Here is a 26582-nt window from a genome sequence, read left to right on the forward strand (position 1 = left end):
GCTTATGGGTACCTTATGATAGGCTTATGGTAGTATTAAGGAACGACACAGGTCTGTCGATATCAAATGCAAAAGATTCACATTGCCTAGGGATATTTAATTATTTATAAACTATATTTTCCCATTTAGTCTTAGCAACAATTTATTTATTTATATTTCGGGAGGATTACTACGTCTAAATTTCCCTCGCAAGACAGGTTGCGCAGCCCCCATAAGGGCCCCATTTATCTAAAAAAAAATCAAGAACCTCATTAATGAAACGAAAAAAATAAAGATATTCTAGAGAAGCTAAACAAGTTCACCGGGAATTTATTTGTTATTCTCTCTTAAAGGTTATTTGAAAGAGTTAAATGTGTAATAGAATCCGACTCTATTTCCAAAAAAAAAAAATATATATCAAAGCCAGACAATTCTAGTATTCCAAAGCTTATTATCTCCGGCGACATTTATTTTTAGTATTTTTTTTTGCACTATTTCTTTTAAATAAAGAATGCGTGTTTCAGTTCCTATGTCCTAGCCTGTGTTTACTTATAATTACCATTTCAATTTTTTATTTTCTTTGATGCATTTTCAAGGCTTACGCCGCCAAACGCCGCCGCCGCTGAACAGAAATAACCGTACGCTGCCGCCGAAACTAGTTGGTCGGCGTCGGACTCTAATATGAAAATACGGGTAGTCTGCTAATGAAAAATTAAAACCTTATTTAAATTCAAAACATCCCTGAGCAAACTCGGGGAAACGCGTCGAAATTATTCCCGAATAATTAAACAGCTGAAATCGAAAGGGAATATTGGAGATTTATTTTCGTTCGAAGTGGGAGTGGAGCGACACCTGTAGAGACGGAGCGCTGAATTAAAAAAGGATGTAGGCGTACTTAGAAGTTGGAAGGCGAGTACAGGTGGTAGATGAGAAAATGGTTTCCATGGTAATTGGATCTCCGCTCGCTCGGATTAGAGTACACACTCTACGTGGGGGAGGGGGGTAAGGTTCTAGACCCCCCCTAACCCCCATTCCATCTACCATCTGCGCTATTTTACAAGAAAAAACAGAAAATCCTCCCCATAATCTTTCGAGTAAACGCGCAGGTTATATTTTCGCCAGGGGGAAACAAAGGGAAGATTTCAGTGGTGGGCATTTTTTTAAGCAGTCGCTCAGCTCGCTCTCTCGTTGTTTTGAGTGGTGAAACTGACGCTCCCGTATTTTAACTCATTTTTGAGTGGATAAAATTGAGTTCCTCTTTCTACACTCTTTTTAGCGGAGACATTGGCTCTCCTCTAGTTTCGCTCAGTAATTGGCGCTCATTTTTTTGAGTCGTGAAATTGTTGCTCCTATATTTTCGCTCTTTTGGAGCGTAGACAATTTATTTCCTTTATTTTTGGCTCTTTTTGAGTTCAGTAATTGGCACTACTCTCTCTTCGCTCTTTTTGAGCGGTTAAATTGGCGCTCTTCTATGCTTCGCTCTTTATTGAGCATTAATATATTGTTTAACTCGTTTTGAACTGCGAAAATTACGCTATTTTTGAGCGGCAAAATTTGCGCTCCTCTCTGTTCAATCTTATTTTGAACGTAGGAATTGGCGCTCCTCGTTTTTCGCTCTTTTTGAGCGGCAAAACGCTCCTCTCTTTTCAATCTTATTTTGAACGTAGAAATTGGCTCTCCTTTTTTTCCGCTCTTTTGTGAGCGTACAAATTGTTGCTCTTTCTGAGCTGTTAAATCGGTGCTGCTCTCTTTTCAATCTTTTTTTTGAACATAGAAATTGGCTCTACTCTCATTTTGCTTTTAACTGAGCCGTTAAAATTCTGCTCTCCTCATTTTCGTTTCGCGCTCTTTGAAAATGGTATTTGACCGCTCAATTTCTTTCAAAATTAAAAAAAACGCTCAAAATGAGATGAGCGTGCCCACAACTGGGAAATATTATGGATTGAAAAAATTCGTAGATAGGGGGAGGGACAGATGTTTTGGTCGGAAAAACCTTCCGCGAGATACACACGCCATAAAAACGGAGATTTGTGTTGGAACCCGTACGTATACTATTACCAAAGGAAATGTTTGCTTTCAATAATGCGTCGCAAAAAACAAGATGGTTACTAAAAAATCATCGTTTCACCTTGGCTAAACAAACTACTAAACCCGAATCTAGATTGCGCCACGGTGTTCAATATTGGAAAGATTTCCACTCAAATTATAAGCACGTGCGTCATATTTTATTTTGTTCTTTAGCATTGAATACTTGTACGTATCTTGATACCTACACATAAGTCGTTCACGAGCCGGTAGATGATGTAGTGACAATAAATAAATAAATATAATATAATATAATATAATTAACGGGTAACGTTAGGCCTAACATCTGTAGCCAGGAAACTATAGAGGTATACACTTGGAATGTCTAAGGTTCCATTGGGACGGTGATACGAAAGCGCGCCGAGAAAAAGGCGGGGCTTAACTACGTCAAGTGTAAGACGTAACGCGACATTTCATTGGCTCGAGGTGTGACGTGAAAAGAATGCGTCGTCATGGTAACAAATAGGCGATCTTCCCGCGCAAAAAAGGCTTATAAAACAATGGATTTAAAAACCTCAATCGTACTTAATATTTTAAAGTAATTATAATGTTCATCGCGAAAGAAGGGTTGTGATACCTAATTGCAGGTATTTGTATGGTTATAAAAGAGATAATCAGGTAAGCTAATAATATAATAACCATGACTAGGCTTAATGACGAGTTTTCGTCGAATTAGGGTAGCGAGGCGCGAGAGTTTTTGTCGTGAGTTTTCCCGCTTTAAGACACGCCCATTTCTACGAGCTTCATCACGGCTGTAAAAATCTTCCTTGGACATTCCAAGTGTATACCTATATAGTTTCCTGCTGTAGCTTATTATATAACGTTTTACACGGTTGCTTTGAATTTGGGTGGAAGGATTTCGCGCCTAGGAGCACCAAACACACAGTGGCGTAACTAAGGACCCGCAGACCCCGCGACCGCGGGTGGGCCCATGACATTTTCACAAAATATAGGGCCCTTTCGTTTGAAGTATAGATTTTTAATTTATTTAAATTTTTAAATAATTAAAAAAATTATGCTTTAACTATTGGAAAAAATTTAGAAATCTGGCACATATCCCCAATATTTTCAGAGAACTTGTAAAAATGGAGTTAATAAAAAGAATTGTTTTTTATAAGGGGCCCTTTTGATATCCTGCAGGGGAGCCCAAAATTTTCCGTTACGCCACTGCAAACACAGCACAGTGGTGTGAAAGTTTCTTCTACCTTCACAAATGTATGCATTGTCAACCAAAAATGTTGACACTTTCAAAGAGGCCAACAAATTTTATCGATTATAAAAGAAACTATATTTTTCGTCTGGACCATTGAACCGTTGTGGAGTGAAATGGGGGATAAAATTAATATAAAGAAGAACGAAATATTAAAATCAGATGTTTGAGAAAAAGGTCGAAAGTCAGAAAGAAAAGTAAAGAGTAAATTTTTCAAATATATTCGGAAATTTCCTTTAAACGTTTCATATTTAAATTAGGGGTCGTGTTTTGGGAATAATGACCCACGGAGTAACCTTATTTTATTTAAATACAGGATTGCCACAGCCTTTTAACAATAGTAGCGATTATTTTTTTCGAATGATGACGCTGAACTTGGCTGAAGCATGGAGGAATAAGGCTGAATAGCCGCCGAAGCCCCGCCATCGTAGTTGGTGTTATTTAAGCCTTGAGCCAACTATATACGGTTTAGTCCATTATATTATTACTTTGCCTTAGTTGTCTCTATCGCATAGCGTTTATGGTATTTATTTAAAGATTCTACTCCACGTTTACTTAAACTAATAAAGAGAGCTAGTTTCACATCGAACATACAATTAGTGGACCGCAAATAGCATCTAAAAAATACTCATTCACAGAAACGCGCGTGCAATTCTTTGCGTTTACTTCCGTTTCCCATCTATAAAGTAGATGACACTTAGGAGCAACAAACACAGCACCCCACACAAGGAGAACGCAACCCGTCAAAAGTCGTGGATTTTCTTGCGTACATTTTTCATTGGCTAGACGCTTTAGCGCCTGCTGCCGTCGGAAGGGGAAAATTCGGAAATTGCTTACCCTCCGCCCGTAAAACGTTCAGCGTAAAGGCTCGTGACGCTCGTCCAATGAAATTCGTATACAACCCTTCGTTAGCGTGTTTAAAGGCTAGCTGCGTTCTCCTTGTGTTTGTTGCTCCTAGATGACACATAGGAGCAAAAAATGCAAATTTCATTGGACGAGCCTTGTCGTTGAAGTTTTACGGGCGAGGGAAGACAATTTCCGAATTTTTCCAAAGTCCCCTAGGAGGGGTTATACAACCACCGTGTCTGTCTGTGGGTCTGTCAGGCCTGCGAACGCGTTCGCATTTTCGGTGCAAAGTGTAATCACTGCGTACGCAGTTTCTCAAAGGGTTGGCAAAACCACCGTGTGACGGTGAGCGTTAACGGATGCATTTGCGGCTTGGTTTGGATGGTGTTCTTTCGCTCACCGTCGTGACGGTTTGGTGTATTACGTTTTTGTAATGTTTATGCGTAGGTTGTGAGTGTTGAATTTGTTGTGTTTGTGTTCTGATGGTTGTGCATGTTGAGTCTGTTGTGTTTATATGGGCGTTTTCTCTCCAACTTCTTCTTAATGACTTTGTTACGGACCGAGTGCTGAGTGTAATGCTACCTCTCAACGTCCAATGGCAGGGTTTCCACCAGTTGTACACGGTATTCGTCTTAGTATCAACTTGCGATCGCATCGGGCGGGATTTGAACCCGAGACCTCCTGATTGACAGGCGGACGTTCTACCACAGAACCACCGACAGTTGTTACGCATTATTGAAAATTAGACCTTCAGCTTTATCGGAAGCGTATTTAATAGAGTACGAAATTTTGGTTTAATTGAAATAGAATTGAAATTGAAATTATTGCATCGAAGAAATTCTAATTTAGCGTTTCTCTATTGATTAAAAACAAATGCGCCACCCAGGTTTCGAACCCAGACCATTCGGCTTGGCAGTCGAGCGCTCTACCACAGAACCACCGATAGCTGCTTAGGTTCACTGAAATTAAGACAGGCATCGTAAGCATAATAGGTAAAAGTCTTTTTTTATTAATGAATTTATGAAGGCCTAATCTGGTTTTTTTTAAAGGTTAAATCTTGTTTTAGCGCAGTCAGCCGAGATTAGAGGGTTAAAGGGTAGACCCTGTGGGTGGTCCACTTTGTTAGTTTTTTTTGTTATTTAACGACCTATATATAGTTGTGTTAATTCAAAGGAGATAATTTAACGTTAATTGCTTTAAGAGCTGGCGGTTAGTCAAGTGGCTCTCTGTGCTTTGTTGATGGTAAGGTTTTTGCTTCTTGTAAATATATTTGGTGTGGATATTTGGATATCTACGATTTCTAACGCAGTCAATGATTTCTTGGGTGTGCGAGTCATTATATGATATTGGAAATTGGACGGCATTGGTCTTTTTCATGCGGTATGTGTCACAACGTCAACTGGAAGTTTAAATAAAATGAGCGTTAAAGATGCGGCAAGTATTTCGTAAGCGAGAAAAATACAAATACCATCTGTAGATGTTTCTTTCATTAAAATTAGCTTAGTATTATATTCAACTGATAAACATGTACTGTAAAAAGGGTTAAATTCAATTGTGTATTGTTTTAGTGAATCTAACTCGCTGTTGTAACTACTTAATTTATAATATTCTGAATAAATTAAACTCGATTGTTTCGTCTCAATTATTTAAATTAAAATTAAAATTTTATACCGGGCAGGGTTTGAACTGAGAATACGTTTTTCGTAAATAACTCTGAATTGCGGAGATATCTTTGGGGGTCGTATCGCGAAATTAATACCACTAGGGACCATACTTCCGAGGAGAGGTATATTTTGGCTTGCCAACTTGTTTTTTAAAAAAAGGTCATTTGTTATTTTTAAATATTTTAGTAGTTGAAAAATTGGGAGAGCAGACGAAAAATACATAGCGCCATCTCGTTATCTTGCGGGTAAAATAATTTTAGCAGTGCTACTAGCCACTTTTCAAGAAATTGACCTGAGTTGGCTCTTCTTGCCTTCCACTCCAGCCATGATAATCATGTTTATTTTAAATTCATATTTTTCAAGTTTTCCTATGTTGACGGCGACTGTTACATAAACTTAACAGGCGGAGCAGTCGCGACGTGGGACACGACTACTTACAACCATCCGTTGAACACCACAAAGCCGTGAAATGAGTCGAGAAGAACCGGTAGAAACCGACCGTCTGTTGGGCAAAAGTGTGGATGTGGAGGAGTACCACGACGCCGAGGACGAATTTGAAGCCGAAAGAACCATTGAAGAGAAGAACACGGAGGATGGACAAACTCAGGTGAGGAAATTAAATTATGTTTGTGACGATACGAGAAATTTTGACCAGCGGCGGCGATCCGATGATTTTCCATCGCTGTTGGCTGAGCGAACGGCGCGCACCAATTTTTTTTTGTCGGCCGCGGCATGAACCAAAATTTAACGGCGGTGGCGGAGTGCTGCGGCGTTTAGGTGAAATTTCATTTTCATTGTAGGACGTTTTAGCAATCACTTTTCTAGGAGCTTAAGACGTTAAGAGTACATACTAAATAACAACAGACCTGATATAGAAAGAACTAAGCTGCAAAGAGACTGATATCAACGGTAAATCTGGTAGCCCTGTTAAAAAAATATTACAAACCGTTGGCGGCGGCGTGACGTCGGGGTCTAATAATAGCAAATCATGGTCTAATTTGTTACCCTTCCCCCCGCGAGTAAAATCTTCACCGACGTGCGCTTCCATGGCGTTCGAAGACGTAGGCTTTGGGGAGACAATGAGGGCTGAATAGATTTTTTAGGGGAAGGAGTTTACTATTAGCATATGTAACATAATTACTCATAAGTATGCCACTAGCTCTATTTCTTCACTAACGGTTTGTTTCACAGATATTGCGTCATCCGTACCCTACGTAATATTTGACGTCTTATTTGATGTCATATTTGACGTCATCGAATCTCAAATGCCGATAATGCCGTCGCCCAATTAGCTCTACGTCTGATAAACCATGGACTAATTAATGTATTAATTAGACCATGGATAAACCGACGGCCATTATTTTAGTAAACAAACCGGTTTGAACAACCAAGGCTTAGGAGCTAAAATGAACTACAATATAGTGTCAAGTTCTGTTAATGTAATTAATTTGCAAATTAATCAAGTTCTCGGGGACTCACGTTCTAAAATAAATTTGCATTGTCAAATAAAAGAAGCAGGTTTATTGGAAAAATAGTTGAAATTCAGGCTTAGTTTTTCTGGCGCATCTACAAGATTCTTTTGGGCCTAGGCCTAACTCTTCTAGGCTTGATATGGGTTTTAATAACGCTGGTGGAATATCCCACTTCGACGACTTGTTCCATTTTCGGAAAGCGATCACTTATTGGTCATTTTCCCCATCCTTTTATTTTTCTAAATTACTCATTATTTAACTTCATCCGCACAAACCGAGCGAGTTTATAAATTTCAATAAAGCTACATTGGGCTGACTAAAATTCCGACGCAAAAAAATCCTTCTCAATTTAGAGGTTTTCCATTGGCTTAAATAAATATGTTAGTAACCAATAGTGTGACTCCCAAAATTGCTAGGATGAATAAAAAGGTTAAAATTTAACGTAGTCCACCTTTTTACTGGTTCGTGGTGAAACAAAACGTTAGTGAAGATTTTTTAAATGGAATAAAGGTACAGTGGCATACTTATGAGTAATTATGTTACATATGCTATTAGCATAAGTAACATAATTGATCATAAGTTGCCATTAAAGCATTTTCTTTAATGCAACCTTGTTCACGGGATCTGACGTAAATTACGTCACTTCCAAGTCGGTGACGAAAAATGCGTCATCAGTTTTACAGATGGGAAACGGAAGTAATAATAATAATAATAATCAGCTAGGCTAATACCCAAGGCACCACCTTAGGCCTAAGTCATCAAGCGACTTTTGAAGCCTTTAATTCAGGTGGCCGGGTTACAATGCGTAGGAGGATGGTGGCAAGCCCTTCATGCCACGCGAGCCAACAGCTCCCTACACTAACTATTGCCGTTAACCTCAACAAGTTTTTATGGAAGGGGAAACCGAAGAGCTCGGGGGAAAACCCCTTAAACCAGCGGGGAAAGAAATTTCAAACTCAACGCAGAAGGAGTTGTTCCGAGTTTTCACCCAGTGCCATAAGCTGGGATCGAACCCGGCTCCTCTTGCTGCGAGGCGAAAGTGCTAACCACTCCGCCACCCCAAGTTAGTGAAGCGGATTTTGAAATCTGTCAGAATTTGTCGAACGTTTTTTACTTTAACAATCTATTAGCGTTTTCCATTTGATTGCTCGAGATTCGCTCCGAATCTGTCTTTGACGTCATAGATCTCGCCCCAATCGACTAGAGTAAAACCGCAAATGGAACATTCAATTAACATATTTCCTTACTTGGTGGTTTTTCGTCTGCTAGTAATTTGAATTTTCGCGTCTTGGTCGGCCATTTTGCCAAAAAATCTGAAATATTTGCTTCGATTTCGATCTCGATCTGTTGATCTGTTGGTTGAATCTGGTCGGTTTTGGGCGATCTCGGAGCACCCGAAACTTGATCGGAGCAGATTCGAGCACGCAAATGGAACATAAAATGTTTATCAGAGCGATCTAGAGCACTCGCGAGCAGTCAAATGGAAAACGTTATATGTTTATCTCGTGCCACGCGATCACGTGATTTCGTTTTCGTGGTAACCTTTTCAATAGCGCGAGGATTATAAGAGTTTTAGCATTTTTGGGTCCGCTTATTGTATGTTTCGTGTGAAACAAGGTCTCATTGAAATTTTTTCTACGGAAATGTATGCCTCTGTCATATGTTTTAAGGTAATAATTTATTTGATTGACCATATTGGTTTGCGGGGAACTAGTTGCCCTTGGACTCCCAACCACTCAATAATGATTTCAATATTTAATTTTAAATGAATTCATGAATATAATGTCGCCAAGATAAAACTCATAAACTTAAGGAGTTAGCCTACAGACTACTAGTCTTGTAAATTTCAAGAGTTCTTATAAATAATTTCTGAAATATAATAGATAATTATATATTATATAATTCGAAATATGGAATCTTATGTTACTTCAAAATGTTATTTTAAATTATAAATATAGCTATTTAATAATTATAATTTGGAATATATTTTTCAAATATAGTTTTAGCCCCCTTCGTGAGTTGTATTTGCAGCAACGCTTCCACCCCCAAAGAAAGCCATAGAAGGGATAAAGTTTGAAACATTACCTGAATTATCTTTTCTGAGGGAATAAATAAAATATAATCATGTTCTTTCTAACGTGAATTTGGAAATAGATAAGTGGTAAATTTTTTATTTTTGAATTTCGGAGAAAGGTGAAAGGTCGGATGTGGTAAACTATTCATCTCGCCCATCTTCTCGCATCGACTAATGCACGCGTTGTTAGGGGCAACGGAAGTAGCGTTGCCAGATGTACGATCCGGATCGTATTTGTACGATATACGATACGGAGGCTGGATCGTACGGCAAAAATGTGATCTTACGATAAAATACGATCCAAAGTACGATCCGTGTAAAAAATGTTTTCTTTAGATTTGAAACCTTTATATAAATCTCTTTAGCATTTCATATATCTCAAAATATTGCGATCACGAATGATCTTTAGCAAAGGTCATCTCCCAGATTCCGAACTCCCACTTGCAAATACGCTCTTGCGGTTTGGTGGGGACGTGATAATTGTCGCCTCGAATCGGAAATATTTATAAAATATTTTCTCAGGCTTTTCGTACATAAAGGTGGGCTAAAGTAAACGATATAAAAGGTTTAACAAACTGTTTTTTATTATCTTTAAATAACTTTTGGTCTAAATTGATTGTTGCCAGCCGTACGATCCTTCTTAATCCAAATCGAAATTCTATACGATAATCCAGCGCTGGGAATCTGGCAACCCAGAACGGAAGTCAGCCAGAAGAACGCGAACAAACTCGCTTATATTAGCCGTACGTCGACATAAATCTGCCTTACAGAGAAGCGCGCGTATTCTTAGTCACACTACATCAACTTTTTACAGAATGTTTTCCTCGAGGGAGTTAAAACATTTTCCACCTTTTGAGACGGGAAAAAAATTTTCTTTCAAAGAAGAAAATTAAGAAATCGATAAAGCTAAAATAAAACGCAAATGGACCTAAATGGATGCCGCGATGCGAGAAACCGTTTTGGCAACAGATCCGGGTATTTGCCGACCAAATATAATCTCTCGCCAGAAGTCTATAAGCACCTCCGTCGGGGTAAGTATGAAACGTGGATTAAAATCCCTATAAACCTGGTCTACATAGACGCGACACTATAATTCAGCTACTATAGTTTATCTCACTTTAGCTACGGTCACACCAGACGTTAAAACCCAGTTTAGGTCGGTTTGATTTCCATTTTTGGCCAATTAAAATTAGAGAAAGTCGCCATGAAAAATGGTTTCCAACGATATTGTGACCCGCGCTAAAGTCGGCAGAATGACAACCAGCTTAATAATTACCAGTAAATAGGTGTTTTGGATATCAAATTTTAAAATAAGTGCCTTCTGAAACGAAGCGAGTGTTTATGACATTCAATTTGATGTACCGGTACAATATTATGTCATCATTTCGCCAAACTAAGCGTCAATTTCTATAATGAAAGCGCTCTAATTTTCAATAGCCTTGGCCTCTAGGAAAAGCTTTTCTGGCGAAAGAGATTAAGTTATCAGTCGTTACCTGGAAGTGACACACAGCGCCAAGTTCATTTGCGACGTATATGAACAAAATAATCAGGTTGATATTTTTCTTACAGAGTTGCCACAGAGGGAAATATCAGGGAATATTAAATATTTGAGAAAAGTCAGAGAAGATTCACCCTAACTAAAATAAAACCTAAAGTAAAAAGATTAAAATCTGATAAATGTTAAATATAAAGTTCCAAAATAACAAATTATGGTCTTAATAAAGGTCAGAAAAAATTGATAAAAGTGGTCAGGGAATTTAAAACTTATTTTTTTTTGTGTGGCAACCTTGTTTTATATGTCAACGAGTTTTACAGGGCCTTTAATTAACCAAAGAACTTTCCACTGGTCAACAAGGCAAAGTTAACTTTAGCCCGGTGTAATTGTTTTGCTCAGTTTTGATTTCGTATTGGACAAGCTGGCTTGTAACGGCGCCCCGGACAGAAAACACATTTGTAGCTGACGCCGCCGCTAGGAGGCGAGGAGACACGGCATTATTTTCCCCATAGTTAACTAACACATGACAGTTTGAAAGCTACAATAACCGACAGAAACTAAAACTCAGAGCTTTGAAGGTAGGATTAACAACTAATAAGGAGTTGATAAAAATGTTGTACCTTTCTTTCGTCGCAGTGGCGACATCTCCCGTTGCTCATGATTGTAGTTGGCTCTTGTCTGACAGAGTAGCGCAGGTTTGAATACCACCCGCGGAGTAAAATTTTATAGAACGTATAATAGTTCTTTCTATAAATGTTTTACGCTTACCCAACTTGTTAAAAGTAGAAGTATAACATGTTGCTCTTACGTCACAAGACTGAGCTTTCGTGGAATTATCTTAGCACGCGCAATTTGCACGAGCGTTAGAAAATAGGAAGCTCCTCGTGATGCGAGCGCGCGCTCGTAGTGTTGGAGAAGGTAAATGCAGTGACGTAAGAGCTACATTAAAACAAGAAGGCCATGTTACTTTATAGAAAGAACTATTGTAACCAGTGGAAACAGATAATTAAAACTTAATAATAGATAATTATAATTATAATCACGAAATAATGTTTTAAAGAACTTTAAAGAAAACTAATGGTCCAATCAAAAGTAAATAGACATAAACAGAAAGTCTCTAATTAGAAGCTGAGCCAGAGCCGTGTAATCTGAGTAACTACTTTATCCCCGTTCGCGGCGTGATACTAGTTGGGGGCATTGGACCAGGTACGTGCGTAAACTGGCCCCAAGAAAACGAACCAGAGAGCTTAAGCAAAATCCCGCTAGAGTCGCTAGTATCGTCTGACACTACTTTCTCAAATTCCCACCCAAATATCCAACTTTGAGGTGTCCTCTGATTGGCTGGAGCTCTTAATGTGGATGAAACTAGGGGCTTGAATCTCTAATTACACGGAAACCATTGGTAAAGGGGGGACACGGTTAGAAACTCTGTTTCCGTCTATTTACTTTTGGTCCAATTGAAAAATCTCCCGCTATTATCCGAACATCGCGCCAGATTACATTGCGTAAAAAACTAGTACTCATACGCCTCACAGCTATATAGATCTACGGTGGAACTGTGTTATTTCAAGATTTGACTAAGGTTTCGTACTTCCCCCCGAAAGGGCACTTTTATTGACTTCTGCTCCGGAAAATCCCAGAAATTTACATAAAACCAATATCGTAAATTGATGTTGCCAAAAAGAGGAAGTTATCAAATCCGTGTTGACTAACAGAAATGTATATTTGCGTTTCAGAATCCGTCGACGGTCGGCGGAGTCAAACCGAAAATGAGGAAACTGGAGGAGGGCAAGAAACGGCGGAAGGTCTTACAGAAAGCTCACAGTATGGCGCAGGTGCTACCCGACACTGGTCTTCCACAAGCGGTCAAGCAGAAAGTCAAAGGACGACGGCTGTCCGTCGATGTTTCGCAAAAATTCGGCCCGGTCAAGCTTCCAGTCGCGAAGGAACTCTCGGTAGAACAAGTACGTATCACGGAAGAGGAAGCGACGAGAGATGGGGCACGAATCCGGTTGCCTACAGGGAAATATATCGATAATCTTTAGCCTGGATGGTGGACCAATGAAAATATTTAAACTAGTCACGTGATTTGATCTAAATCGTGATAAAATTTATTTAGGGTGGGATAATTTAGATCGTTGGGCGTAATGTTTTCTTTTAAGTCACGTTCTAGATGACATCTTTTACCGAGTCATGATCGAAACGTCTCTAATCGTATATGTTCCTATTCAGGATTCGACGAAGACGCGTCGAGAAACGGATGAACCTCAACGTCGCACGTGCCCGGAATTTTTCGGAGTCAAGTCCTACTTGCACACCTTCTACGAGAGCGTCAGCGTCAACAGTCCCGGAGCCTACGATGAGTCGGGTGACCCCGAATATCGGTACTTGATCGCTCCCAGCGGCAAGAGAAGGGCTGCCTGTCTGTGGAGAATCGCCTTCTATTCGGGCGTCAACTTGCTGGCATTCGGATTGGTCATGATCCTCGTGGGATACTTGGTCCCCAAGAGGTCGATGGTGGTGGGCCACGAAGCCGATATGGAAATCATTGACAAGACTGCGCTCAAATTTAACAAGAACTTGGACCTGTGTAAATTAGTCGGTCTGATAGTCTTCTGCTTGGGTGGCACCATCTTGGTTGCTGTCCTCCTATTCCCCAGTCTGGTCAGCGGCTACTGCGAAGATGAAACCATCGTTTCGACCGAAGCTTTCAGAGTTTCGGTCAACGGTTACCCGGAACCTCCGGCAACCCCGACGGAAAAGAAAATTCCAGCCACCGAGGAACTCTCCAGTATCCAGCCAAAGAGGGAATCGGATGAGGGGGAAGTGGTCATGACTAACTCGGGACTTTGTAAAGTTCCTTAAACAAACCCTCAACCGATACGCCACGTATCCAATCTAGCTAGAAACCAATCTAGCTAGTTAACGGATTGAAATTGTTTACATTTTATAATTCCGTTCTTTACCTATTTTGGGTCCAATGATATCAAAAATTATTTCAGGCACATGAGGATATTAGACAATTTTCCTCTGGTACCGTAAATATCGTTTTCAGACAAAACGTAAACATAGATGGCGTCGTCATTGAGTTGGGAATAAATAGAGGTTTAACTAAATCTGGCTGGTGTGGGACCAATTTCGTTCAATAAGGAGACTTTATCAACTTTATCGTTCTACCGTGGCGGCATCTGTCTCTAGTGGTGGCAACTATATTGCAATTGAAGTTTTTCGCGAATCTGGGGACGGATTCTGTAAAAAATCGAATGGGAATTCGATCTCGATACCCTATACCATGTCGAAATCGACTTCGACAATTTGCATTGATTTATGCTTATTTGAAATCTTTACCGAATACCATTCGTCGAGATCTCGAAGTTCGAAATCTAGTTTTCGATCGAAAATTGGATTTCGAATATTTACAGAATAGGCCCCCTGATGCGAAATTGAAATATGTGATTACTCGTAACAAACAAACCTTTGAAGTTGTTTAAAAATAATTTTATTCTGTCAACACGATCCTTTTTAACTCAAGTTACTGTGAGTTAGCTAATAATTATTTATTTTAAGCCATATAACTTTACAAAATATAGATGGCTAATTATAAAGATGAATTTCGTACAGTCTTCTCAGAACAGGTCCCGATTAACCATGGAAACCGAAATCGTAATTGTAATTCTAGCAGTATTATTCCCAATTCAATGATTGCCACACTAAAAAGCCTTACGACAGTGGCAACAAATATTAAAACAAATTTTAAATTAATACGACCGTTCTTAGTAATTCTTAGAATATTTAATATTTTACGTTATTACTAATTTACGCTATGGAAACAAATAGTAATTTCACCAGTCCCTCGGGGTATAAGTGGTCTGAGGTCGAAAGCGTACAAACTTTCTTTACCAAAAGTAAGAATCTCTACAGTTCCTTATTCTTAGATAACTGAATTCATTTTTGATGATCTTAAACACCAGAGACAAAACAAGATGTAACAGTAGCTATACTTCAACGGAAAATAATACAGTATTTCCCAATATTAATTTTAATGTGTCTAGTTGAAATCTCCGATGATAGCTATCGGGAATCCTCAAATACATTCTGAAGGGAGTGTCACTTGACTGTCTACATTTTCTTAACAGTTTTTGTGATCATATGTCAAAAAAGAAATAATAACCTACGTGGTCCAAGGAAAGTTAAACAAATCCAGCCTAAAATGTGTGATATGTAAAACTATATTGTGAGAAAATTGTACCTGTATTGAACGTTATTGTCGTAACTAAAAGACATATATTTCAATTATTATGGTATATATATTACACGCCTATATGAAATGTTCTAATCAAAACAGTTTCTTTTCTTGAATTTCAGGGATATTTTACTTTTGTTGAAATAAAATATATATATATATAACGTATTCTAGTGTTTAAGTTTCATATCTAATAGCAAGGGCGTATTTAAGGTTGGGTTCAAATCATCTCGAAATGGATCAAGGTGATAGTGCAAAACTTAAAATTCCTTGAAAGGCCCCAGAATCATTTGATACATGTACCTCCCGATTGCTAAAAACTAGTGATTCTGTAGCACCATCCTCTAAATTCAAACGATCCTGTGGCCCTTTAAGTATTAAGGGGGATGCAATTTCAGTTAACATAGAGCCACCTAGTGGCCAATGTGGAAAGTTCTTAAAACTGCTGCATAGCAGATGGAATTTACCATTTATGAGCTTCTCGTGTTGGCCGCTAAGTGGCTCTCTGTACACTGAAAAGTCTTATATAGGCTTCGTGCGTAGTTTAAACTTTGTTCAGAAGTATCACCGCCTACCGACTGAGTTTAAATCTAATATGTGAAAGCTGTCTGCTCATTCAAAATTATCTCGATATAAAAACTGAACGTTCCAGTTAAAGAACATTCATATTCAAAAGTCGTCTGCTATTTCTTCACACATTTAGTTGACAGGTATTAAAGTAGATGGCGCTATCTTTTCTAAGCTCGAAGCCTATACCAGTGTTCTCAGGTTAGTATTTGAATAGTCTTTAAAAGGAATACAAAGTTTAGTATTTCTGTCACCCCCTTAAAGGGAGTATTAAAGCGTCTGCTAAAACTTGGTTTTTAACGTGACTAGCGCCAATCACTTCCAGCTTTTGTTAAACCTGCTTGCAGGCTCCATAAATATGAAAGTTCCTACTCCCTTTATTTGAAGAGTTCCAATATTATCCGCTCGCGCCTCTTTGGCTTTTGAAATTTTCGGCGATGCTAAGTGATTTGTTGCATATTTAATTCCGAAGATATTGCGGCGTTCCTTAAAAATCGCGTTGGCTTTCGACACGGTGCCACATTCTCTACTCATTCGTAAACTGAAACTTTTAGAGTTCCCCTCTACGATTGTAAATTGTATTTCTGAATTCTTGACTGGTCGCTCTCAGCGGGTGGTTCTGGGGATTGCGCGTTCATCTTGGTGTGAGGTGACTAGTGGTGTCCCCCAGGGTTCGGTTTTGTGTCCCACCCTCTTTGTCATCTTCATCAATGACATGCCCCTGGTTGTCAAGGAGTCCTTTCTGAAACTATTTGCAGACGATAACAAAATAGACCGCAAAATTTCGTCACTGGGTGACTCGACGTCACTACAGAATGACATCCAAGCTCTTGAAGAATGGGTGTCTTCCAATAGCATGGGTTTCAACGCCTCTAAAGCCACGTTCACACTAGAGCCTAAAACCCAGTTTAGGTCTGTTTGTATTCCAGTTTTGACCGCCTACGATAATTCTTAGTTCACACGTGCGAAATTGGAAAACGAAGTTAAAGGTCTTTAACTAATATATTCCTTTTAGAATTAATGTGACTTTTAGTTATGAATTTAGGTAGATTAAGTTACAATTTTTGATTTAAGTTCATGAATGTTCATTATTTATCACAATATCGATTAAACATTTTGCCGATATTTGCCTATTTTCTATTTTTGGTACAGATTTTAAATAGATATATGAAATTAAAAAGGGTGTCCAATTTAAAAACGATCCATGGCGATAACATCAAAACCGTTTCCTGTACTAATTTAAAATTTTTGTGGCACTTAACACGTGTTGGGGAACAATTAAAAATGATAACATTGATGACCTTGAACAGTTTCTTCAAGGTTATTGAAAAATTATCTCGAGAACCGTTAGATTTAGAAACTTCGTTCCAATTAGAAAGTTGTTCCTCATCATATTTATGTCTGAATAACCAGTTGGTCATCAAGTAAATAATGCTAAACTGACTACAGGAAAGTTATTATGAATCGGGCATAACATATGTTCTGTTCACGAATATTCTATTTATTAAAATTTATTTTGAGAACCATAATGGATATTAAAAAAAAAATCCAATTAGAAAAGTGTTCTTCGCCACATTTAAATGGGCTTTGATATGATTCAATTTATAAAAAAGAAAGCCAAGTAATCGAAAATTTATTTTCTTTACAGTTCGTCGATTCAACTCGGATAATTTCTTATGAAATTTTTGGATTTATTAAATTTTTATTGTAAACAGTTTAGCATTGTTTACTTGATGACCAACTTCTTTTTCGGCTTTCAATTGATCAAATGAATTCGGGCCAAAGTTATTCAGACATAAAATATGACGAGGAACAACTTTCTAATTGGAACAAATTTTCTAAATCTAACGATTCTCGAGATGATTTTTCAATGACCTTTTAATTGTCCCCCAACACGTGTTAAGTGTCACAAAAATTTGAAATTAGTACAGGAAACGGTTTTTGAGATATTAATTTTGACCAGGTTTGGGCTCAGTTTGCCCCACTGTGGCGCGCCGATCCTTTTCGCATTTCAGTGTTTAGTCGTTTGCAATATTACAATGTTTATGTTCGCCCTCATCTCGAATACTGCTCGAGTATTTGGTCACCCCATCTAGTCAAAGATATTGAGCATATCGAGAGAGTACAAAAAAAAAAGCCACGAAATTGGTTAATGGCATGCGTAATCTTTCTTGTGAAGAGCGCCTTAAGTGATTAAATTTAATGTCCCTTAAGGACAGGCGTGCCAGAAATAATCTCATTGAGACGTTCAAAATTATTCATGGTCTTTACAATGTCCAATATAATGAGTTTTTTAGGTCAAATGGTCTGGGCGCAAAGCCCCCACAATTGTCAAAAAGAGATGTGTGTGTTTTTCACTCAATGGGTTGTAAATGATTGGAATCAGCTCCCGACAATTGTGAAGGTTAAATCCTCAGCCTCAGCGTTCAAGACCCGCCTTAATAAGTTTTGTGGCTGGTAAAAAAACAAATATGCTCTATACCCCTTTTGTATGTCACTTTCGTTAACATTGTTTTCTTTCATTTGTATATTTCGTGTTTCAGGGCTCAATAAGTGTTTTTAACTTTATTTTCCTGACTAATAAATATTATTATATTATCAAGGGGAAGGGGTTCCCGGGCCTGTAATAAATTTTCACCCCGTCCACGGTGCCCTTTCAACTTTTACATAGTCTGACCGAGTGCCGCATTTACTGAAGATAAGCGCATATCTCGAAGCTGAGCTTAAGTCATGAAAATAATTACTTTTCAAATAATAAAGCAACAAGCCTGATATGTTTTTCCCTTAAACTCATCAGTGAGTGAACCAGTATTAGCAAGAATGTATTGAAGTTACTAAGAATATTTCAGCATAGCATTAACCCCTGGTACCATCCTCACAGCTTTTGTGGAGAAAGTTCGTCTGCATTTAAGGGGCATTCAAAGTCATACCTTATAGCAAACTTGAATGGGAAAGCAGACAAATTTAAGCTACAAAGGCTGCGAGGATGGGAATCAGAATCCTGTAGTCCAATATTCTTAGTAACTTCAATACATTCTTGGTATTACAGTAAAAGTCCACTGATTTTTCAGTACACAATTTTTTTTTGCCGTTAGTGGGGGCCCATAGCCCTGTGCCTAGTAGACCTAGCCACCTCCTGGACGCTTCAATAAAAGATACTCGGTTTTTACTCCCCTCTCCAAATTCATTTGGGAAGGAACTATTTTCGGTCGGTCGGTTCACGGCCAACTTTGATTTCTCGCGCATCTCTCGCGCTACAGCGGCCATCTCATTCCTTGACGTTTCTGTGTTAACCTATGAGCAAAAGATGTGTATGACGTCAGCGCCCCTAGCGGATTATTATTTTTAGTATAGTTTTTACATTGAAGACAATATAACCACCGAGCGTGGCGCTGACCTCCTACACATTATAGTACAGTTTATAGGGGGAAAATCCTTGCTCGCGGAATTTCGACGAATGTGTTGGCCGTAGTAGCGCGAACAGCGCGTGATCAAAGTTGGCCGTGGTCGGTTAAACGGTTATAATGGCTAGCCAAAAAAGTCATATTTAAGCCAAATGGAGACGAGTTTTTGCCCTCATGAGAATTTTGCGTCAGATAAGAAACGCGTCGGCTCACATGTATAAGGAACATACTAATGTTAATTTTCGATAATATATTTTAAGGTAAAATATATAATGTTACTAAAACTAAGTATAAGAAGATAATATTATTATTATTATTACCCTTTTAATAATGGTATAAATAATTAAAATTATACGGAATATTTTTATATTACCGGGCAATTTTAAGGCTTCTCATGGAGCCAGAGTTAATTCATTTCGTATAAAATTCTCTTTTGGAAAAAGATGAAAACTAATTCCTTTAGAACTAAACGTATTACTTTTGCAGTACGGTATGCAACAAGTTTTAACCAGGTAACGTTTTTTGGCATATTAAGGCTTAGCAAAGAACCGATGTTATGACATAACAGTTATGTTCGAGAAAAGTTTCCAGCTTTCTAATATTTCAACAAGCGCCTACTGATCTGACCCCATCCATTGACGAGTTTCTGGTTACGTCATTAGGTGGAGACTTTTCGCTTGTTTTGAATTTCGTAATTTCGGAGTAGGGTAAGAAGAATAACAATATGATGAGTCGGGGTAAAAATAAAGGTTTTAAGGTTTTATTGTTGCCGTCCAAAGACATTCGTTTGAAACAGGGCGGCTCTACATAAGTGAGCACATCATTGTGATCAGTTCAGCTATAAGATTTGAGCTTAGGAAATAAAGTGCCATCTAACTTAATATTTGTTAACTAAATATGTGAAGAAATAGCAGCTGTTGTGCAGAGAGAATTTTGAACGAGCAGACAGTTTTTATATATTCATTTTAAAACTAGGTCGGTAGGCGGCGATACTTCTGAGCAAAATTTAAACTACCCACGAAGTTTATAGTTCAAATGTAAAATAACAGCTAAAATAGAAGTCAAATAAAATAAAAATTGAAGTAAAATGAGACCAAAATACCTAAAATGGAATACAAAAAACAATAATACACATTAGTTTTTGTTTAGATGGAAATTTTAGGTTGTAAGTTTTAATATTTAAACGACGAGTGACTTGCACTTCAGGATGAGGCCATTGTTGCAAGCCTCTTTTTCCTATGCCACTAGCTGAAAACTATTCGTGAGTTCTGAACCGTTCAACTAGTCCCCATGCGCACTATTCGGCAAAAAAATTCTAGAACTACCCAAATGCAAACTATTCACAGACAAGAACCTCTTGTTGAACCGTTCGGAACCGTTCTAAATGGTACCTGCTCAAGAGCAAGTACTGGCCGGAACTCAAGGTTGAAATCTCTAAAATTCGTCTGCACATCGGGCTGCGTACGTCAAATCGTACGAATCACAACTATTCGTACAAAAGTTCTGAACTATCCAGAACTTTTGCGTGACGTCACAGCCTAGTCCTAAGCAGTTCTCTTAACGGTTCAGAACTCACGAATAGTTTTCAGCTAATATTCCGCATTATGGTGCAGACTGTTATGTTATAGTTTCTACTATTTAACTTACTAGATTAAATAATCTTAATAATGACTGACAACTGCATTTCGTGAAGGCTTCGAGCTTAGAAAAGATAGCATGGAGAAATAGCAGACGACTTTTGAATATGAATGTTCTTTAACTGAAACGTTCTGCTTTTATATCGAGATAATTTTGAATGAGCAGACCAGGGGCGTGATTCTACTCTTATCGTTAGCTACTCAACGAAAATAATTTTTCGTTAGCTAATATAATTTCAATGGAGCCAACGAAAATTTTCTTTCGTTATCTCCTAACGATAAGAGTAGAATCACGCCCCTGGCTTGGAAATAAGTGGTGGTCACTGGGTCAAAGACCAGTTTAATAGGTGGTTTTTTTTCGCTTGTCCGGGGACAAAAAGTGTAAAGTTTTTACCCTAAAAGGTGTTATTCGCCTGTTCTCGGGGTAAGATTTACCCTGTCCCGAATTTTGTTCGCTTGTTCCGGAGTATTAGGGTTACACTTTTTTTTTTTTCAAAATAAGAAAGATATTTATTTGGTGCCTATGACAGCGGGGTCTTCGCACCACACACTCCAAAATTACATAAAAGGACTTAGCACCAGAACAAAGAAGAGGAAAAATTAAAAAACAAAAACGAAAATAGAAAAAACTGACAACAGACGAAATCTAATGTCAGCCAATTAAAAAACTAGGCAAAACAAAGGTAGGAACTTAACATTAATTGATTTTCGCCACTTTAAAAATGTCACAAAGATCGTTAATAATCGCCAGGTCTCCATGCTGAACTGATTTTTTTACACCATTTCTATTTGTATCATATTTGCCGGTGACTAGAGAACCTAGAAGCCTAGGTCGAATTTTTTTACCACTCTCACAAGTGAAAAGAAGATGATCCACAGACTGCACCTTATCATAAGAACAGCTTGAGCATATGTGGGAAGTTTATACTCCTCCTCGAAAGGAGGTGTAGAGGGAGTAATCTAGTTTTGTCGTCTGCTTAAATTTCGTTTCACGAAAATATGATGGGAAACTTTTTATAAATAACCTTTAACCTTTAACTACTCCCTTTCTACTCCAACTCGTTTTTTTCGTCAAGACAGAATTGTAGTAAAATGACGTCATATGGCTACACTTTTTAACCTGCTCAAAAAAAACAGAACAGGCGAAAAAAAACCACCTACTAATTGCTCGGACCAGTTTTTTTATTCAAAAGCTAGGGGTTCGCTGGTCCAGTGTCCAGTTTATTAATTCAAAATTATCTACCGTATTATTAACCAACTGGTCTACGTGACCACTTAAATAATTCAAGAGTTTGGAGTCACTGTCCATGTCCAAATAGACCAGTTTAGAAATAAACCTAATTTCCAAACCTGGAGCAGACAGCTTTCACACATTCGATTTAAAACTCAGTCGTACTCGGTAGGCGGCGATACTTCTGACCAAAGTTTAAACTGTAGCGCATGAAGCTTATTCCAAAGAGCATAGTTGATGGAGACACTATTGCCATCTATGTACATAAGGTTAGGCTACTACTTTAAATGCGTAACATAACACAGGCTATTGATGGCTCATAGAGCTACCAGTTATTCATTGTAAGAACTACGAAGTCTTATTGACTTTAGCCTGCTAGTTTGAAAAATGAAACAAAATAGTAGTTTACGTTCTCGACAACAGAGGTCGCTAGATACCGACTACAAAAGTTGGTTGGAAGCTGCATAGCATGAATATTCATCAAACCATTGATTCCATTCGCTGTTGTAAAAATCCAACCGAGAGCAGCGCTTTTGTATCGAGGACGCGTTCCACGGTAAATCCTATTTAATCTTTTAATTTTCAAATTATTTTTTAACTAAATGTTCACAATTTCGAATAGGGAGTTAAGTTTTAATTATATTAAATTTTCTTTTAAGGAAACGTCGAGTTACAGAACGCAAATTTAATAACAAAAATAATTATGTCTGACGGTGAAGGGTAAGCCTTGTAAAACAACACGTGTCGGCACTGGAAAAATTAACATGTTGTTATATGTTACGTAGAGAGGAAGTTCCAACGGCTGTCGGAGATGCGGGCACCATGGATGTTAACACCGCCCTGCAAGAGGTCCTGAAAATCGCCCTAATTCATGATGGATTGGCAAGAGGTCTTCACGAAGCTGCGAAAGCTTTAGATAAACGTCAGGCCCACTTGTGTGTTTTGGCCAGCAATTGCAACGAGCCAATGTATGTAAAGTTGGTTGAAGCACTTTGCGCTGAACATCAGATCAACTTAATTAAAGTGGACAGCAACAAGAAACTGGGAGAATGGTCTGGACTTTGCAAGATTGACAAGGAAGGGAAAGCCAGGAAAGTAGTTGGATGCAGCTGCGTAGTTGTTAAGGTCAGTTTCATTGGGATAATTACCTTGTAATCTTATTTCTAAAAGAATACCTCCTTTCAGGATTATGGTAAAGAAACTCCAGCTCATGATGTATTGAATGAATATTTCAAATCGAAACGAGGTTAAGAGGGTGTTCAATAAATTATTTTTGACACTTGATTCAAACATAGTATTCCTTTAATTTCAATCTACTATACATATCACAGTGTGTGTGGAATAAGATAAGTTACTAAAATATAATTTCGTATCTTAGGCATAATTTATTTGTACAAATTCAGAGAAAATTTAAAAATTCAATTTGTTTTTGGTACTCTTCTTCATCAACTGAACTCAAATTGTTACTTAATTTATGAATGAGAACCCCTTCATTTTCTAGTAAGATGGCAATGTGATTTGACCAAACTGTTTCTTCCAGTTTTCCATCATGTAAATAGAAGTATTTCAGTCTATCTTCGTTAAATTCATGTTGAATTAAGGGTGAAGCTTCGTTAGATATATTCCAAATGTTTAAAGTGGAAGAATCATTGAGAGCGAATAATAAAGTGGGATGCGATGAAGACCATGCGAGGCAAATAATTGGATTTGATTTGTCATTTGAAACCATTTTTGCAATTGGATATTGAGTACTTTCCTTGAAAACTCTAATATAGCCGTCTTCACTACCAGTTGCAAAAATTGAGGTCATATGGGGATTGATTGACAGAGTTAAAATTTTGAAAGGGAAAAGTAAATTTTCTTCCCGATAGAAACGTGGGCTAATTGATCCTCCGTGTCTTGTTAAGTGATAAATCAGACCTAAATCTGTGGTGACTAAAATATGGTTAGGGTCGTGAGGAAAAGCACTCACAGAAAAAGTACGAACTCCGAGTGACTGTGTTAATTTCAATCCTGGGGCTTGAGATATATCAAATGATGATGTTTTGACTAGTTTTAAACTCCCTCCAGGTGCCATTCCTAAATCTGCGTAATAGCCACTTGGTTCCATATTATTTGATTGAACCACTGACCAAATATTAACCATTCCTAAATCTTCCAAGCTAATCAAATGGCAAAATTGAGAATCCTCATGAACATTTGAACCATAGATGATCGCTTTCAAAGCTACAACTGCGCTTTGGTGACTAGAAGTTGTAGTAGCTGTACTGAAAGTAGATATGCGAATTGGAAACTCCTTCCCATCGAACGAAAGCTTGTGTTTCAGATGGGGCTGGGTGGGATCTCTAAGATTCCACATTGATAAAGAACCGTCTTGCATGCCGGAAAATGCTATAGATGGTACGCCAGGGTTCAAAGCTATTTTGGTAACTTTCCCATCAGTTATTAAAAGTGATTCTGGATTTGAAATATTTCTTAAATTCCAGATGCAGACTACGGATTTTCCCTCCAGCTCCGATCCATCAGAATCACTAAATTGCATATCATGGCTAGTCAAAAGATAATTGCTTTGAGATGAAAATATAACCTCAATGACAGTGGAATTTTTCAAAAACTGTGGTAACTGTAATTTCAGATATCCATCACTAAAATTTATTTCTGATATGTTCCTATTTAAATTGCTTTGTAAAATTTCATTAGCTTCTTCTTCCAGAATGTCATTTATTAATTGTGAAGAATTTTTCAGGAATTTGTTCATTTTCATCCAGTCGGTATTAGTGTCAAATTTCTTTTTTTCATCAATGTTATCACCACCAACAGCTATTTGTCCATAAGCGGGCATTTGAGTCCATTTCTCCAGCGAGTCAATAGCTTCTGTTTGAATGGTTTCATCTTCTTTGGGTTCAGTTTCAACAAAAACCTGTTTCCTATTTGATTGCCCAAATATTTCAATGAAAACTTCATAATTGGCTGGTGGTGCGTCATAAATGCCAAAGGTTTGTTTATCCAACGTGATTAGATCTAAAAGTTGCGTACCGCGACTTTGAGCCTTAGCTAGTTTGCTTTGATTTCTTATTTCTTTCTCAGCCTTTGCAAAATTAAAAAATTGACTAGAACTTTTCTTCAAAATTCCACTTTGATGACTATCATTCGGAGTTAAAGCTTTTGGAATAATTTCCTTTTCAGATTCACTCTCTACTGATATTTTATCATTTACTTTTACAGATAGTCCTTCAACATATTGACTGGAGGGTACGTGTTTCCTTATGGTGCTTGTCCTTGGTCTCTCATTATAACTATTTAACTGTGGAGCTTTGACTTTCTCTTCCACCTCCACGATAGCAGATTCATCACTACTACTTTCCTCGTCGTCTTCACTTTTATTCTCCTCAACAGAGTTTTCCGATTCTTCACTTAATTCTTCAAAGTCCGATTCGTAATCTTCAAAATCATCCTCATACTCATCAATGGCATCAGAAGACTGCTGCTGTTCGGCAGTTATGTCTTCCACAACTTCATCTTCCAAATCAAGAGGGATATAAATAGCTTCCGCCTTCACTGGCTCATTATTTTCCCTTCTACTGCGCACTTTGCTTGTTCGTGGCCTTTCTAAAGTTGATTTTTTAGGAGATTGTCCATCAGACAATTGAGAATGATGGGTTCTTCCCTCCCTCAGATTAGCTGTCTCTGAGCGAAGTGGTTTAGGCACCACATCTTGGTGTTTAGATTCTGCTATGCCATTACTGGGTTTACTTTGATTCTTCACAGTTGATTTGGTGGTGTTTGTATTGTGGCCAGGGGATAATTTTGCGTTTATTGAGGTTACTAATTTCTTATTAACATCTAAATTGTTACTGGATAAATGACTTTTTTCCTTTTTTGCCACTGATGGATTATCTTTACGGGAAACAGGTTTCTGAATCTGGGTTGTTGGCTTTCTGTTTGTTGGATTGACTTCTTGTTTTTTACTAGGAGGTTTAGATGGTTTACTAGTAGATGGTGGGGGTTGTTTATTTCTACTCAGAGATTCACTTCGTGGCTTAGACCTCTCAACAGATTTATCTAGTCGAGGCTTTGACCTTTCAATAGATTTATCTGGTCGTGTTTTTATTTCAGTTCTTTCTATGGACTTATCAACTACTCTACCTTTTACCTGTGATACAGCCTTAGGTTTGGCTCTTTGATCTATTTCTTTTTTCCTGTTTTTGGTTAAATCAACATTCTTTGATGGCGCTGTAACCTTCTTCATCTTTTTTAGTAAATAAATCAGAACAAAATTAAAAATTACATCTTTTTTGGTTTATGAATTTAGGAGTAGTACTGTATTTCTAACTACCGGCAGAATGCCAACAAAGGCTTAAAAACAGTCATTTATGAAATTGTTAGTCAGTAACCATGGTGAAATCAGAGTTATTGAACTATGAGGTTATATCAGAGATACTGACCATGAAACTCCCTATACATCGCTGCGACCCCTTTTTTTTTCTTTGACGCTGGCGCCTTCTATCGGCCGGAAGAAAGCTGTTTTTCTTCACGGGTTTATTTATCGACTAATTGGTTAACTTGGTTTACGTTTTGAATGAAATCCAATGTACTACGAATGGAAAGTTGTACAAAATAAATTATTATTTCTTTCAAGTAATCAACACATGAAAGATGCTGATGCATATCATCT

The 26582-nt window shown here is 37.9% G+C and overlaps 3 protein-coding genes across 4 annotated transcripts; 2 read left to right on the top strand and 1 right to left on the bottom strand.

Annotated features, from left to right (window-relative positions):
• The first annotated feature begins 6250 nt into the window (after nt 1-6250).
• Nucleotides 6251-13902, top strand: LOC149936552 (neurensin-1-like). 2 transcript variants are annotated; one of them, XM_090181377.1, is made up of 3 exons: nt 6251-6391; nt 12562-12789; nt 13058-13902. In XM_090181377.1, the coding sequence occupies exons 1-3, from the start codon at nt 6254-6256 to the stop codon at nt 13688-13690; spliced, it is 999 nt and encodes a 332-aa protein (XP_090037503.1). In that variant the 5' UTR covers nt 6251-6253; the 3' UTR covers nt 13691-13902. The 2 variants fall into 2 exon arrangements, with proteins under 2 accessions (XP_090037503.1, XP_090037504.1); XM_090181378.1 differs by lacking the exon at nt 6251-6391 and adding an exon at nt 10799-10880.
• Nucleotides 13903-22374: 8472 nt separating this feature from the next.
• On the top strand, nt 22375-23191 carry RpS12 (ribosomal protein S12). The gene is made up of 4 exons (XM_090181616.1): nt 22375-22463; nt 22567-22627; nt 22693-23032; nt 23093-23191. The coding sequence occupies exons 2-4, from the start codon at nt 22611-22613 to the stop codon at nt 23156-23158; spliced, it is 423 nt and encodes a 140-aa protein (XP_090037742.1). The 5' UTR covers nt 22375-22463; nt 22567-22610; the 3' UTR covers nt 23159-23191.
• A 45-nt stretch (nt 23192-23236) lies between these two features.
• On the bottom strand, nt 23237-26298 carry LOC149936554 (cytoplasmic dynein 2 intermediate chain 1). The gene has a single exon (XM_090181615.1). The coding sequence runs from the start codon at nt 26154-26156 to the stop codon at nt 23307-23309; it is 2850 nt and encodes a 949-aa protein (XP_090037741.1). The 5' UTR covers nt 26157-26298; the 3' UTR covers nt 23237-23306.
• Nucleotides 26299-26582: the final 284 nt, after the last annotated feature.

Source organism: Leiobunum rupestre, chromosome 7, assembly GCF_980474605.1.
Source record: "Leiobunum rupestre chromosome 7, qqLeiRupe1.1.hap1, whole genome shotgun sequence".
Taxonomy (NCBI): Eukaryota; Metazoa; Arthropoda; class Arachnida; order Opiliones; family Sclerosomatidae; genus Leiobunum; species Leiobunum rupestre.

What these genes read in the sequence shown, in the direction of transcription:
- RpS12 (XM_090181616.1), top strand. An exon ending in GCAGCTGCGTAGTTGTTAAG is followed by an intron (nt 23,033 to 23,092) that starts GTCAGTTTCATT and finishes ACCTCCTTTCAG; the next exon opens with GATTATGGTAAAGAAACTCC.
- LOC149936552 (XM_090181377.1), top strand. Translation starts at nt 6,254, where the DNA reads ATGAGTCGAGAAGAACCGGTAGAAACCGACCGTCTGTTGGGCAAAAGT. An exon ending in CGGAGGATGGACAAACTCAG is followed by an intron (nt 6,392 to 12,561) that starts GTGAGGAAATTA and finishes TTTGCGTTTCAG; the next exon opens with AATCCGTCGACGGTCGGCGG. An exon ending in AGGAACTCTCGGTAGAACAA is followed by an intron (nt 12,790 to 13,057) that starts GTACGTATCACG and finishes GTTCCTATTCAG; the next exon opens with GATTCGACGAAGACGCGTCG.
- LOC149936554 (XM_090181615.1), bottom strand. Translation starts at nt 26,156, where the DNA reads ATGAAGAAGGTTACAGCGCCATCAAAGAATGTTGATTTAACCAAAAAC.